General features: G+C 41.0%; 1 protein-coding gene across 1 annotated transcript in view; it reads right to left on the bottom strand.

Annotated features, from left to right (window-relative positions):
- Positions 1-406: 406 nt before the first annotated feature.
- Positions 407-17,206, bottom strand: part of LOC128653771 (zinc finger and BTB domain-containing protein 8A.2-like) — a 49,950-nt gene continuing 33,150 nt past the window's right edge. Inside the window, exons 3-4 of the mRNA XM_053707258.1 lie at positions 2,285-2,454; positions 407-1,726 (exon numbers count right to left, since the gene is read on the bottom strand). Coding sequence (XP_053563233.1) covers positions 1,403-1,726; positions 2,285-2,454 — 494 coding nt within the window. The 3' untranslated portion in view covers positions 407-1,402. The remainder of the gene's footprint in view (positions 1,727-2,284; positions 2,455-17,206) is intronic.

Here is a 17,206-nt window from a genome sequence, read left to right as displayed (position 1 = left end):
CTACGGCTTTTATAGAGGTGGTGACACTTGCTGATTATCAATTAATGAAGGACATTTGATTAGCAGCACCTGGCTGCTACTTAGCCTCTTAATTCCTACGGAAGCAGTAAGGGTGTACTTAGTTTTTCACACATGGCTTCTCCATTTTGGCTTTATTTTTGTTTAATCATGACACGGTGTAATATGTTTTGTGTTGTTGTTCATCTGAGGTTGTATTTACCTAATGTTATGACCTTTTAAGGACCAGATGATTGTTATTATGTCCCGATACATAAAATTATAGACTTCAAAGAGGATGTACTTTCTTTTTCACATGACCGTACATATATTTATATACACACAAACACAGATACATATATAACATACACACACACACACTCATGCTTGTACACACAGAGAAACACTATTTCATGATGAAGCATATATTATATTGCACACTTTGTACAAACAAAATACATTAAAGTTGTAAGCCTTCATAATATTACATTTTAAGGGTTCCCTTAACATGAGAAGAGGATCACTTGCACCCTGCAGTTCAACCAGAGCTATATATTCCAGCTATATAACTCTGTTTCATCTTTACTTGCTAAGGTGTAACATACTGCATTATACACACACGTCATTGCCAGCAGTATATATAAATAATAAACAGTATGCCCATTTGAAATTTGTACAATAGGTTCAAAGGCCTTTAGAAAAGTGCTTCCTACTACCACCAGATTGATATCTTATATAAATGAATACTTAAACAATAAATTAGAGAAATCACAACATTACAAATGTACTCACAGGGTCCCTTTTAACTCTAGTTTAGAGTTTCAAGCCTATTTGTTAAATTATAAACATCCTCTTTGTAGAGTTCCTGTACTTCATATAAATAAACTTTACTAAACATATATAGGTAAAAGTACCAGAAAAATAAAGTATAGACTAGTTAAAAAAAAGTATATAGTACATGCAGTGTTCTAAAATCCGGTGAGGGCCATAGTTTTATCATATTCCTAAAATATTTCATGCCAGAGAAAAAAGAAAAATTTGCTCCATTGTCATTTTCAGTTATAAAATTAGATACAGTGGATCTTTAACATTACTAGTTTGGAGGGAAAAGTGTACTTGTCCATTCAATGTTAAATATACTAACAAGTTTAAATTCATTCTTGTCCAATGCAATTTGTTAGTTGTCCAGGACTAGTAGAAATGTCTTATAGTTTTTTACCTATAACTATGAACCAACACCATCAAGGCAGTTTCCTTTTACTTGTATAAAGTAGGTTCACACCAAACTCATAGGATGTATATAAGCAATAGAAAACCTTGGCTTCCAAAAGAGTTGTATAATCCAGCATCCAAACAGTGATGTGTTTATGTGAGAGCATACTAACTCTAGAGATACTCCCTCTGCTCAGAGGTTAGTTGGTTTGATTTCATCATCACTGTCCTCTACCTCATGAATTACTAAGTCAGAGGAGTTATCTTCAATAATTTCTGGATCAGAAGTCTGTCTCCCATCATTATAATTCCATGATGTTTCCTTGTCCTCGTCCCCAGACAAGACAATTGGAGCCTCATCATCATCCAGATCTATAGGAAAGTTGTCCACCCCAACTTCAGCCAAGCACTCATTACACAGGCGGAAACGTCGTGTCCCCTCCTGCACTACTTGCCCAGATTCCTCTGTAACATGTCGTTTGCACCTTCTACAGACCGGATTTGCTGCCTCGTGGATCTGAAAAACCAAAACACAATTACCACCCACAACCTATATTATCACACCGACGAAAGATGAGAAATATGGCAAATATAGGTTACACAACTTCATATATTATTTTGTGGACTGGAAGTACATTTTCTGTTTCTTTATTACTACCCTTTTATTATTTGATTCCTTAAAGGGATACTAAACCCACATTTTTTCTTTCATGGTTAAGATAGAGCATTCATTATTAAGAAACTTTCTAATTTACTCCTATTATCAATTGTTCTTTGTTCTCTTGCTATCTTTATTTGAAAAAGAAGGCATCTAAGCTAAGGAGACAGCCATTTTTGATTCAGAACACTAGACAGCATTTATCCACCATTCACCAAGGACAACCCAGGTTGTGAACCAAAAATGGGCCGGCAAGAGAATGAAGAAACATTGATAATAGGAGTAAATTAGAAAGTTGCTTAAAATTGCATGCTCTATCTAAATCATGAAAGATAAAATTTGGGTTCAGTGTCCCTTTAACTCAGATTACATTAAAAAAAAAATCTCTTATCCAACACCTTGTTCCTCATTACTCACCGTTCTATAGTGAGTGCGCACATGTTCCAGCCTGGTGAACCTCTTTCCACAGGCATGGCAGGGGTATGGTCGTTCCCCGGTATGACACCTCAGATGTCTTTTAAGATCTGCCTTCCTTTTGACCATGTGGGTACAAAATGGACACTTGAAACGCATACTTGGCAAATCATCTGTGGGTGTAAAATCAAAGGAACAGGATATTAAAGTATATACTTTTTTGCATGAAATAAGTGTTATTGGAGCTGTAAGAAACACATCCTTTCCTTACCCAAATCCAGAATTCCAAAATCCAAACTTTTTTTATTCATATATTTTTTTTAAAAAAATAAAATGATTAAAAACTACTTTTTTCCCATTATTAAGTCACAAAGCCTGAATCTTTGTTTTTGTGTTCTAAAATGCTAATGCTCCTCTATATTTATTTAAAACAACTGTTACCTTTCTTATTACAGTACTGTGCTATCTTTATGATAGTTTTATATATACAAAAGTAATACAAATGATATAAAACTACCTTTAGGTTGCAAGTATAAACTGTATTATGATATGTAAATAATGCCTAAGTTACATAAAGATATTGTTATTTATACTTGGGGGTCCATTTGTTAAGCAGCGGATGCTGCTTTGAAGCCCCATCGTTTCACGTCCGACTGAAACGGAAGTTAAGAAGCAGCAGTCGTGGTGGCGAACTGAAATCATCCCGATCCGTTCCGATCAGGATGATTGACAGCGTATGCTGTCGAGATTTAGCAAGGTCGAACGGACATGATTGGCTACAGCGAATCATATCCGCTCAACCTTTGTTAAATCTACCCCTTGGTCCCATTTTACAGATGAAAATATACAAATATTCCAAAATCCGAACTATTCCTAAATCCAAACCCTTTCCGGTCACAAGCTGTTTGGATAAAAGGTTTCCTACCTGTATTAAACTGTCAAAAAAGCGTTATAGAATAAAGTGTATGCTAGGTGGTGAAATGTAAAAGACTTAAAACATTCTTAACAGATGTGATTTTACTGATGCCTTAGTAGCAATTTAGTTTATACTGAAAGTAAAAATGATTTAATAAATAGAAAAGCACCATATCTTTAAAGTTCTACAGCACAAAAAACATAATTTATGCTTACCTGATAAATTCCTTTCTCCTGTAGTGTAGTCAGTCCACGGGTCATCATTACTTATGGGATATTAACTCCTCCCCAACAGGAAGTGCAAGAGGATCACCCAAGCAGAGCTGCTATATAGCTCCTCCCCTCTACGTCACACCCAGTCATTCGACCAGGAACCAAACGAGAAAGGAGAAACTATAGGGTGCAGTGGTGACTGGAGTATAATTAAAAAATTTAGACCTGCCTTAAAAAACAGGGCGGGCCGTGGACTGACTACACTACAGGAGAAAGGAATTTATCAGGTAAGCATAAATTATGTTTTCTCCTGTTAAGTGTAGTCAGTCCACGGGTCATCATTACTTATGGGATACCAATACCAAAGCTAAGTACACGGATGACGGGAGGGACAGGCAGGATCTCTATACGGAAGGAACCACTGCCTGAAGAACCTTTCTCCCAAAAACAGCCTCCGAAGAAGCAAAAGTGTCAAATTTGTAAAATTTGGAAAAAGTATGAAGAGAAGACCAAGTTGCAGCCTTGCAAATCTGTTCAACAGAGGCCTCGTTCTTAAAGGCCCAAGTGGAAGCCACAGCTCTCGTAGAATGAGCTGTAATCCTTTCAGGAGGTTGCTGTCCAGCAGTCTCATAGGCTAAACGTATGATGCTACGAAGCCAAAAGGATAGAGAGGTAGCAGATGCTTTTTGACCTCTCCTCTGTCCAGAATAAACGACAAACAGGGAAGAAGTTTGTCGAAAATCTTTAGTTGCCTGTAAATAAAATTTCAGGGCACGGACTACATCTAGATTGTGCAGAAGTCGTTCCTTCTTTGAGGAAGGGTTAGGACACAATGATGGAACAACAATCTCTTGATTGATATTCTTATTGGAAACTACCTTAGGTAAAAACCCAGGTTTTGTACGCAAAACTACCTTGTCTGAATGAAAAATCAGATAAGGAGAATCACAATGTAAGGCCGATAACTCAGAGACTCTACGAGCCGAGGAAATAGCCATTAAAAACAGAACTTTCCAAGATAACAGCTTGATATCAATGGAGTGAAGGGGTTCAAACGGAACACCCTGTAAAACGTTAAGAACTAAGTTTAAGCTCCACGGCGGAGCAACAGATTTAAACACAGGCTTAATCCTGGCCAAAGCCTGACAAAAAGCCTGAACGTCTGGAACTTCTGACAGACGCTTGTGTAAAAGGATGGACAGAGCTGAGATCTGTCCTTTTAACGAACTAGCAGATAAACCCTTTTCTAAACCTTCTTGTAGAAAGGACAATATCCTAGGAATCCTAACCTTACTCCATGAGTAACCCTTGGATTCGCACCAGTGTAAGTATTTACGCCATATCTTATGGTAAATTTTCCTGGTAACAGGTTTCCTAGCCTGTATTAAGGTATCAATTACTGGCTCTGAAAATCCACGCTTTGATAAAATTAGGCGTTCAATTTCCATGCAGTCAGCTTCAGAGAAATTAGGTTTTGATGTTTGAAAGGACCCTGAATTAGAAGGTCCTGTCTCAGAGGCAGAGACCAAGGTGGACAGGATGACATGTCCACTAGATCTGCATACCAGGTCCTGCGTGGCCACGCAGGTGCTATTAGAATCACTGATGCTTTCTCCTGTTTGATCCTTGCAATCAAACGAGGAAGCATCGGGAATGGTGGAAACACATAAGCCATCCTGAAGGTCGAAGGTGCTGTCAAGACATCTATCAGGACCGCTCCCGGGTCCCTGGACCTGGACCCGTAACGAGGAAGCTTGGCGTTCTGGCGAGACGCCATGAGATCCATATCTGGTTTGCCCCAACGTCGAAGTATTTGGGCAAAGACCTCCGGATGAAGTTCCCACTCCCCCGGATGAAAAGTCTGGCGACTTAGGAAATCCGCCTCCCAGTTGTCCACTCCTGGGATGTGGATCGCTGACAGGTGGCAAGAGTGAGACTCTGCCCAGCGAATTATCTTTGAGACTTCCATCATCGCTAGGGAACTTCTTGTCCCTCCCTGATGGTTGATGTAAGCCACAGTCGTGATGTTGTCCGACTGAAACCTGATAAACCTCATAGTTGCTAACTGAGGCCAAGCCAGTAGGGCATTGAGAACTGCTCTCAATTCCAGAATGTTTATTGGAAGGAGACTCTCCTCTTGAGTCCATGATCCCTGAGCCTTCAGGGAATTCCAGACAGCGCCCCAACCTAGAAGGCTGGCGTCTGTAGTTACAATTGTCCAGACTGGTCTGCTGAACGGCATCCCCCTGGACAGATGCGGCCGAGAAAGCCACCATAGAAGAGAATCTCTGATCTCCTGATCCAGATTCAGCGTAGGGGACAAATCTGAGTAATCCCCATTCCACTGACTTAGCATGCACAATTGCAGCGGTCTGAGGTGCAGGCGTGCAAAAGGAACTATGTCCATTGCCGCTACCATTAAGCCGATTACCTCCATGCATTGAGCCACTGACGGGTGTTGAATGGAATGAAGGACACGGCAAGCATTTAGAAGCTTTGTTAACCTGTCCTCTGTCAGGTAAATTTTCATTTCTACAGAATCTATAAGAGTCCCCTTGTGAGTGGTAAGAGAGAACTCTTCTCCTCGTTCACTTTCCACCCATGCGACCTTAGAAAAGCCAGTACTAACTCTGTATGAGACTTGGCAGTTTGAAAGCTTGACGCTTGAATCAGAATGTCGTCTAGGTACGGAGCTACCGAAATTCCTCGCGGTCTTAGTACCGCCAGAAGAGAGCCCAGAACCTTTGTAAAGATTCTTGGAGCCGTAGCCAACCCGAAGGGAAGAGCTACAAACTGGTAATGCCTGTCTAGGAAGGCAAACCTTAGATACCGGTAATGTTCTCTGTGAATCGGTATGTGAAGGTAAGCATCCTTTAAATCCACTGTGGTCATGTACTGACCTCTTTGGATCATGGGTAAGATTGTCCGAATAGTTTTCATCTTGAATGATGGAACTCTTAGGAATTTGTTTAGGATCTTTAAATCCAATATTGGTCTGAAGGTTCCCTCTTTTTTGGGAACCACAAACAGATTTGAGTAAAACCCTTGTCCGTGTTCCGACCGCGGAACAGGGTGGATCACTCCCATTAGTAAAAGGTCTTGTACACAGCGTAGAAACGCCTCTTTCTTTATCTGGTTTGTTGACAACCTTGAAAGGTGAAATCTCCCTTGTGGAGGAGAAGCTTTGAAGTCCAGAAGATATCCCTGAGATATGATCTCCAACGCCCAGGGATCCTGGACATCTCTTGCCCAAGCCTGGGCGAAGAGAGAGAGTCTGCCCCCCACTAGATCCGTTACCGGATCGGGGGCCCTCCCTTCATGCTGTCTTAGGGGCAGCAGCAGGTTTTCTGGCCTGCTTGCCCTTGTTCCAGGTCTGGTTAGGTTTCCAGCCTTGTCTGTAGCGAGCAACAGCTCCTTCCTGTTTTGGAGCAGAGGAAGTTGATGCTGCTCCTGCCTTGAAGTTACGAAAGGCACGAAAATTAGACTGTCTAGCCCTAGGTTTGGCTCTCTCCTGAGGCAGGGCATGGCCTTTACCTCCCGTAATATCAGCGATAATTTCTTTCAAACCGGGCCCGAATAAAGTCTGCCCCTTGAAAGGTATGTTAAGTAATTTCGATTTAGAAGTTACATCAGCTGACCAGGATTTTAGCCACAGCGCTCTGCGTGCCTGAATGGCGAATCCGGAATTCTTAGCCGTGAGTTTAGTTAAGTGTACTACGGCATCGGAAATAAATGAATTAGCTAGCTTAAGGGTTTTAAGCTTAAGTGAAATCTCATCTAATGTCGCTGAGTCAAGGGTGTCTTCCAGAGACTCAAACCAAAATGCAGCCGCAGCCGTGACAGGCGCAATGCATGCAAGGGGTTGTAATATAAAACCTTGTTGAACAAACATTTTCTTAAGGTAACCCTCTAACTTTTTATCCATTGGATCAGAAAAAGCACAGCTATCCTCCACCGGGATAGTGGTACGCTTAGCTAAAGTAGAAACTGCTCCCTCCACCTTAGGGACCGTTTGCCATAAGTCCCGTGTGGTGGCGTCTATTGGAAACATTTTTCTGAATATAGAAGGGGGTGAGAAAGGCACACCGGGTCTGTCCCACTCCTTAGTAATAATTTCAGTAAGTCTCTTAGGTATAGGAAAAACGTCAGTACTCGTCGGTACCGCAAAATATTTATCCAACCTACACATTTTCTCTGGGATTGCAACTGTGTTACAATCATTCAGAGCTGCTAACACCTCCCCTAGTAACACACGGAGGTTTTCCAGCTTAAACTTAAAATTTGAAATGTCTGAATCCAATTTATTTGGATCAGATCCGTCACCCGCAGAATGAAGCTCTCCGTCCTCATGCTCAGCATATTGTGACGCAGTATCAGACATGGCCCTAGCATTATCAGTATACTCTGTTCTCATCCCAGAGTGATCTCGTTTACCTCTAAGTTCTGGCAATTTAGACAAAACTTCAGTCATAATGTTAGCCATGTCTTGTAAAGTGATTTGTAATGGCCGCCCTGATGTACTTGGCGTTACAATATCACGCACCTCCTGCGCGGGAGATGCAGGTACTGACACGTGAGGCAAGTTAGTCGGCATAACTTCCCCCTCGTTGTCTGGTGAATGTTGCTTAACATGTACAGATTGACTTTTATTTAAAGTAGCATCAATGCAATTAGTACATAAATTTCTATTGGGCTCCACCTCGGCTTTTGAACATATTGCACAGAGAGTTTCCTCTGAGTCAGACATGTTTAAACAAACTAGCAATTAGACTAGCAAGCTTGGAAATACTTTTCAACTAAATTTACAAGCAATATGTAAAAAAGTTACTGTGCCTTTAAGAAGCACACAAAAAAGTATCACAGTTGAATAACAATGAACCGGATTAGTTATATATATGAAAATTAGCAAAGGATTGCACACATTAGCAATGGATGATTAACCCTTAATATCAGAAAAAAACGTATAACAATTGACAATATAAACGTTTTTATCACAGTCAAGCACAGTCTCACAGGTCTGCTGTGAGTGATTACCTCCCTTAAAACTAGTTTTGAAGACCCCTGAGCTCTGTGGAGACGTCCTGGATCATGCAGGGAGAAAAAGACAGACTGTGACTGAATTTCTGATGCGTAGTAAAAGTGCCAAAATAGGCCCCTCCCACTCACACTACAACAGTGAGGGGAGCTCAGTAAACTGTTTTATGTTTTAATTAATTTAAAACAACGACCGCCATGTGGAAAATAAAGCCCAAAGCAATTTTCACCAAGTACCTCAGAGAATTAAACGATTTAACATGCCAGCAAACGTTTAAAATCAATATATATGAAATGTCTTTAAAAAGCCTGTTGCTAGTTGCTCCCACTGCAAGTTAGGCTAAAAGATATATGCATACAGTATTTTCCCAGTGAAGTGCCATTCCCCAGAAATACTTAAGTGTTAACATATATACATGTCAGCCTGATACCAGTTGCTACTACTGCATTTAAGGCTGTACTTACATTATATCGGTATTAGCAGTATTTTCAAAGTCAATTCCATTCCTTAGAAAATAATATACTGCAACATACCTCTTTGCAGGTGAACCTGCCCGCTGTCCCCTGATCTGAAGTTACCTTACTCCTCAGAATGGCCGAGAACAGCAAACGGATCTTAGTTACGTCCGCTAAGATCATATACAAAAACTCAGGTAGATTCTTCTTCAAATTCTGCCTGAGAAGGAAACAACACACTCCGGTGTCGTTTAAAATAACAAACTTTTGATTGAAGATATAAAAAACTAAGTTAAATCACCACAGTCCTCTCACACATCCTATCTATTAGTTGGGTGCAAGAGAATGACTGGGTGTGACGTAGAGGGGAGGAGCTATATAGCAGCTCTGCTTGGGTGATCCTCTTGCACTTCCTGTTGGGGAGGAGTTAATATCCCATAAGTAATGATGACCCGTGGACTGACTACACTTAACAGGAGAAAGACAATATTTAAAAGAAATTGCAATTTGTAGTAGAAGCCCACACATATCTTTTTAAAGGGACATTCAACATTGACCACGCAACATGACCACTAAATCCTATTGGTCTGGAGTATGTAACATTGCACAAGTAAAAACACTTACTTTATCTTGCATATATATTTTATTTTTAGCTGATACTTGATCATAATTCAAGTGACTGAGAAGTTGCAACAGTCTACAAAAAAAACCCTGAAGTATATGAGGCTAATCAGAGTGCATATTCTAATTCAACTGAAAGTATGCTAATGCATTATGTGCATGCTCCTGAATGCTAACGCTGTGTGTCACTATGGCTTATGTATGTGCAATAGTGTAAGATCTTACCCGACAGTCAGGGCCGCCACTAGAAATTTTGGGGCCCCTGACTTAACCATTGATCAGGCCCCCCCCCCTCCTTTGACAGGTGCAATTTTTGACCAAGTGACTAAAACGTATATGCACTTTATTCTTAAGTGTCTATTTAAAATTGGAAATGTTGTAAAGGTAGTAACATACACTGAAACACACACACACACTCACACATAAGGATTCACATATAGACACTCTAGCAAACACGCAAAGAAACTGAGAAACAGACACCCAAACAGACACTCAGTACTTGTTTACATTGACCTGACAAGTAATGAGGTAAACTACAGTTTTGTAAAAAAAAAAAAAAGGAGATTTATAAAACAAAATATGGAGTTCTTATTATCTTTTTGTAAAGGAAGATGCCAACTAAATGATGACAACAGCATGCAGTGGCTGAAAGGAAGGGCCCTGAACTGCCTAAACAATCATTTAAAGGTTAAATGGTAGATTGGTGACTTCCGGAAAGGTCTCATTAGTCTCAAAGTCTGTAGAAAGATGTGAATAATCAGTAGTAAGGTCAAAATGTCCTAAAAAGGAACAGACAATGGACACACACACACGCAAACTCAAACTTGCACATACACCCAAGGAAACACCAACAGAGACAGCCTCAGAAAACACACAAAGACATACACACACACACAAAGACACCCACAGAAAACACAGAATGACATACATATACACCCTCACTGAGACATCCACAGAAAACACACAAAGACATACACACACCCTCACAGAGACACCCACAGAAAATACACACCCTCACAGAGACATCCACAGAAAGCATAGACATACATACACACCCACCCTCACAGAGGCATCCAGAGAAAATACACAAAGACACACGCCCACCCTCACAGAGACACCCATAGAAAAAGCTCAAAGACATATGCACACACCCTCACAGACATCCACAGAAAATGCAAAGACATACACACCCACCCTCACAGAGATACCAACAGAAAAAAATACATACACACTCATAGAGACACAAACCAAAGCACAAAGACATAAACGCAGACACCCACAGGAACAATCACAGGAGGAAACATTTATGCACCTTGCATCCCCTAAATCAACAGTGTGTGACATGCATGATAAAAAAAAATGCAGAAATTAAGAGATCACTTTTTAAAGAATCATATTTGTAAATGTGCAAACAAAAATAATTCTGTGAATTCAAAATTATACATTAATGATTTGGGTAGATGGCTAGATGAAGAAAAGTACTTTTAAAAGGTTGACATATGTTTGCTTGATATTTTCCCCATTTTCCCCAACCAAGAGCACCACTTCAAATATAGTGTACAAATGTTCCTATCTGTCAGCTGTACTTGTGGATTTTGAAAATGCTGTACTCTATATGGTCTTGGTGGAACCATAAGCTGTGGTACTCATACCATTAGATCTGGTTAAATGCAGGATTCAAGCTTGTTGGTATGCATTTAAAAATTAAGTCAGCTGTAGAGTAAACTGAACAGTTTTAAGTTAACCTGTCTCATTTCCAACACTGAGCAATCTTAGTCTGAGAGTATAACATGTTATGCAGATGTAAAAATCTTAGATAAAATGCCTCCTTGTATCTGGAAAGTCCTTGCATAAAGGGGCAGTAAACTGGAATGTAATATATATAATTTGTGTATTGAGGGGGAAACATTTCTGCATGGTTTTAAATATAGAATTTGTACAGCATTGTCAAATAATCATAAATACACTGCTGCTAAAAAAAAATGTGTTTTTATGGACCCCTGGCCCCACCATACAACTACTACCACACTGAAGTTACAATCTTAAATTGCACAAAGAAATAAAAAACATTTGCTAAGTAAGTCCTACCTCCTCTGCAAATGAAAGTGATCTGCCGTCTGACTCAGGCACACACTGTACAAACAAAGTGCCAAGTCTGTCTCACACTGTGCATAGTGGTTTAGTGCATACTCAGAAATCCTCTCACATGCTAATACTTTACTCCTTGTAGTAACATTTCCCATGCTCAATTAGCACTCTGCTGTAGTACCCACTGGTGGCTGCCAAATCTTTTTTTTTTTTAGTTCTTGCCTCATGGGGCCCCCCTAGCCCATTGGGCCCCTGACAGGAGTCACCCCTGTCACCCCCTGATGGCGGCCCTGCCGACAGTGCAGCCAGAGCCATGCTGTCCTTACTAGGTGCCTGCTGCAGCAGGGTCAGGGCCACACTGTGTGTAAAGAAGTGCTGGTGGCTTGGCACGCTTGGAATTGTAATGTCCTTGCTTTTGGAGCCAAGCCTGAATGGAAGATGTTAAAAGGCCATCTTGGACTCCCATTCAGTGTTTGGTTATTATATGATGTCCAAAGAGCTTATGTTCCTGGCCTGTCTCCCTGTTAACAACCCCTGCAAAGTTTCTAAACTACACTATCTGTTTAATTCTACTGCTGAGATACTTGATTACTTTTTGGCTTCTGATCCTTGGAATAGTACCTGGATCTATGTGCTTGTTTTGCCCTTCTACTCCGATGCCTGTTGTTGGACTGAACTTCTGGCTTTGACTCCTGGCCTGTTCTACTAAACTATCTTCTATAATGAACTTCCTGATCTCTGCGATACTGGTTCCAGCCACTAAAACAGGTAACTAGTTTTTGTTTCCTTATAAATAGCAGGCACTATGTTCTTTTATAGTTTAAACACAGAAGTGTTTCACTGCATATATTGCACGTGCAAACCCGCTTCCTTCACATTGAAACAAGCAGCACGTCAATATGTGCAGCTCAGAACTTGTGTGAGCTCCAGCAGTCCTACCTAAGTAGACAGCCATGATAGGAACTGTATATTCAATCCAGAAGGTATCGGACGGTTTATTATACTTTATAAATGCTATGCAAAGGAGCAAAATATGTCTGGGTTTCATGCAAAAGAGCTAATAAGAACAGTAAGAACATATGCTACAAACTTAACAAACTACAGAACATATATTACAAAGCACAAGGTTCCCACAAACAATACAGTTTTATAGGAGTGTTGTACTGAGCCGCAAGTTCTATCCTAGGCCTCAAACTCCTAATCACCATGGTCAGAATTCGTACATAAAGCAAGGGGTGCTCCTGAAAAACTTTGCTGCTTCTTTTCTTTATATATTAAACCCCACATGGACTGATCAACATAGTTGATGGTGATGGTGTGCAGTGTACATTTAGTAAAATGCTCAAGTGTGCTAACCTTTACAAAAAAAAATTAATAAATCATTTGAAATGTCAATATTATAACCCTGGTTTATATAGATTTTGTTTCATTACAAAAAAAAAAAATCTATATCCATCTAACACAGATTGCATGATATATTGCAAGGTTGATCTAAAATACATAACTTTGTAGAAGCTAGGAAAGAATATGGGGTAGATTTATTAATGGTCCAGCGGACATGATTGGCTTCTTAACTTCTTTTCAGGTGGACCTGAATCAAAGGGGCATCGATGCAGCATCCCCTGCTTAATAAATCGACCACTATGTGTTCATTTTGAAACAGCAAACTCTTTGGCCCACATTTAGTAATAAGGCAGGAAACATGGCCGCCCTGTTTGCAAGAAGAAAAAAGCATCCACTGTTAATCATTCCAGATGAATCTGTCAGATGTGTTGCATAAAGTTATCATAAATAAATAGTTTGTCAACTCCAGAGCATCAAAGCAGTACTAAGACCTAGCTGAACACACATACAGCTAGATTACGAGTTTTGTCGGTAAGGCTGTGCGGTGCTAACGCTTAGTTTATGCTCACCGCTCACCTACAAACAACGCTGGTATTACAGTTTTTTTTTAAACCCGGCGTTATCCGCAAAAAAGTGAGTGTAGAGCAGAATTTAGCTCCACATCTCACCTCAATACCAGCGCTGCTTACGGTAGCGGTGAGCTAGCTAAACATGCTCGTGCACGATTTTCCCCATAGGAATCAATGGGGCAGTTTCGGCAGAAAAAAAACCTAACACCTGCAAAAAAGCAGCATAAAGCTCCTAACGCAGCCCCATTGATTCCTATGGGGAAAATACATTTATGTCTACACCTAAAACCCTAACATGAACCCAGAGTCTAAACACCCCTAATCTTACACTTATTAACCCCTAATCTGCCGCCCCCGATACCGCCGCCACCTGCATTATATTATTAACCCCTAATCTGCTGCTCCGGACACCGCCGCCACCTACATTATACTTATGAACCCCTAATCTGCTGCTCCCAACATCGCCGACACCTACATTACAGTTATTAACCCCTACTCTGCCGCCCCCAATGTCGTTGCAACCTACCTACAATTATTAACCCCTAATCCGCCACCCCCAACGTCGCCGCCACTATAATAAAGTTATTAACCCCTAAATCTAAGTCTAACCCTAAACCTAACCCCCCAACTTAAATATAATTTAAATAAATCGAAATAAAATTCCTATCATTAACTAAATTAGTCCTATTTAAAACTAAATACTTACCTATAAAATACACCCTAAGATAGCTACAATATAACTAATAATTACATTGTAGCTATTTTAAGATTTATTTTTATTTTACAGGCAAGTTTGTATTTATTTTAACTAGGTAGAATAGTTATTAAATAGTTATTAACTATTTAATAACTACCTAGCTAAAATAAGTACAAATTTACCTGTAAAAACATAATTTATGCTTACCTGATAAATTTATTTCTCTTGTAGTGTATCCAGTCCACGGATCATCCATTACTTGTGGGATATTCTCCTTCCCAACAGGAAGTTGCAAGAGGATCACCCACAGCAGAGCTGCTATATAGCTCCTCCCCTCACTGCCATATCCAGTCATTCGACCGAAACAAGCCGAGAAAGGAGAAACCATAGGGTGCAGTGGTGACTGTAGTTTAATTAAAATTTAGACCTGCCTGAAAAGGACAGGGCGGGCCGTGGACTGGATACACTACAAGAGAAATAAATTTATCAGGTAAGCATAAATTATGTTTTCTCTTGTTAAGTGTATCCAGTCCACGGATCATCCATTACTTGTGGGATACCAATACCAAAGCTAAAGTACACGGATGATGGGAGGGACAAGGCAGGTACTTAAACGGAAGGAACCACTGCCTGTAGAACCTTTCTCCCAAAAACAGCCTCCGAAGAAGCAAAAGTATCAAATTTGTAAAATTTGGAAAAAGTATGAAGGGAAGACCAAGTTGCAGCCTTGCAAATCTGTTCAACAGAGGCCTCATTTTTAAAGGCCCAGGTGGAAGCCACAGCTCTAGTAGAATGAGCTGTAATCCTTTCAGGAGGCTGCTGTCCAGCAGTCTCATAGGCTAAACGGATTATACTCCGAAGCCAAAAAGAAAGAGAGGTTGCCGAGGCCTTCTGACCTCTCCTCTGTCCAGAGTAAACAACAAACAGGTTAGATGTTTGGCGAAAATCTTTAGTAGCCTGTAAGTAAAACTTCAAGGCACGGACTACGTCTAGATTATGCAAAAGACGTTCCTTCTTTGAAGAAGGATTAGGACATAATGATGGAACAACAATCTCTTGATTGATATTCTTGTTAGAAACCACCTTAGGTAAAAACCCAGGTTTTGTACGCAGAACAACTTTATCTGAATGAAAGATCAGATAAGGAGAATCACAATGTAAGGCAGATAACTCCGAGACTCTTCGAGCCGAGGAAATAGCCATCAGAAAAAGAACTTTCCATGAAAGAAGTTTGATATCAATAGAATGAAGGGGTTCAAACGGAACCCCTTGAAGAACTTTAAGAACCAAGTTTAAGCTCCATGGAGGAGCAACAGGTTTAAACACAGGCTTAAATCTAACTAAAGCCTGACAAAATGCCTGAACGTATGGAACTTCTGCCAGACGCTTGTGTAAAAGAATAGACAGAGCAGAAATCTGTCCCTTTAAAGAACTAGCTGATAATCCTTTGTCCAAACCCTCTTGGAGGAAGGACAATATCCTAGGAATCCTAACCCTACTCCATGAGTAATTCTTGGATTCACACCAATGAAGATATTTACGCCATATCTTGTGGTAAATTTTCCTGGTGACAGGCTTTCGTGCCTGTATTAAGGTATTATTACTGACTCGGAGAAGCCACGCTTTGATAGGATCAAGCGTTCAATCTCCATGCAGTCAGTCTCAGAGAAAGTATATTCGGATGATTGAAAGGACCTTGTATTAGAAGGTCTTGTCTCAGAGGCAGATGACATGTCCACTAGGCCTGCATACCAGGTGCTGCGTGGCCACGCAGACGCTATCAATATCACCGATGCTCTTTCCTGTTTGATTTTGGCAATCAGACGAGGGAGCAGAGGAAACGGTGGAAACACATAAGCCAGGTTGAAGAACCAAGGCGCTGCTAGAGCATCTATCAGTGCCGCTTCTGGGTCCCTGGACCTGGATCCGTAACAAGGAAGCTTGGCATTCTGGCGAGACGCCATGAGATCCAATTCTGGTTTGCCCCAACGGAGAACCAATTGAGCAAACACCTCCGGATGGAGTTCCCATTCCCCCGGATGAAAAGTCTGACGACTTAGAAAATCCGCCTCCCAGTTCTCTACACCTGGGATATGGATCGCTGACAGGTGGCAAGAGTGAGTCTCTGCCCAGCGAATTATCTTGGAGACTTCTGACATCGCTAGGGAACTCCTGGTTCCCCCTTGATGGTTGATGTAAGCCACAGTCGTGATGTTGTCCGACTGAAATCTGATGAACCTCAGTGTTGCTAGCTGAGGCCAAGCCAGAAGAGCATTGAATATTGCTCTTAACTCCAGAATATTTATTGGGAGGAGTTTCTCCTCCTGAGTCCATGAACCCTGAGCCTTCAGGGAGTTCCAGACTGCACCCCAACCTAGAAGGCTGGCATCTGTTGTTACAATTGTCCAATCTGGTCTGCGAAAGGTCATACCCTTGGACAGATGGGCCCGAGATAACCACCAGAGAAGAGAATCTCTGGTTTCCTGATCCAGATTTAGTAGAGGGGACAAATCTGTGTAATCCCCATTCCACTGACTGAGCATGCATAAATGCAGCGGTCTGAGATGCAGGCGCGCGAATGGCACTATGTCCATCGCCGCTACCATTAAGCCAATTACTTCCATGCACTGAGCCACCGTGGGGCGCGGAATGGAGTAAAGAACACGGCAAGCATTTAGAAGTTTTGATAACCTGGACTCCGTCAGGTAAATTTTCATTTCTACAGAATATATTAGAGTCCCTAGGAAGGAAACCCTCGTGAGAGGAGATAGAGAACTCTTTTCTTCATTCACTTTCCACCCATGCAACCTCAGGAATGCCAGAACTATCTCTGTATGAGATTTGGCAATTTGAAAGCTTGACGCCTGTATCAGGATATCATCCAGGTAAGGAGCCACCGCTATGCCTCGCGGTCTTAGGACCGCCAGAAGTGAGCCCAGAACCTTTGTAAAAATTCTTGGGGCTGTAGCCAACCCGAATGGAAGAGCT

The sequence above is a fragment of the Bombina bombina genome, chromosome 3, assembly GCF_027579735.1.
Source record: "Bombina bombina isolate aBomBom1 chromosome 3, aBomBom1.pri, whole genome shotgun sequence".
In the NCBI taxonomy this organism is placed as follows: Eukaryota; Metazoa; Chordata; class Amphibia; order Anura; family Bombinatoridae; genus Bombina; species Bombina bombina.
The sequence above is the reverse complement of the archived record's forward strand: the minus strand, read 5'-3'. Positions and strand labels throughout refer to the sequence as shown.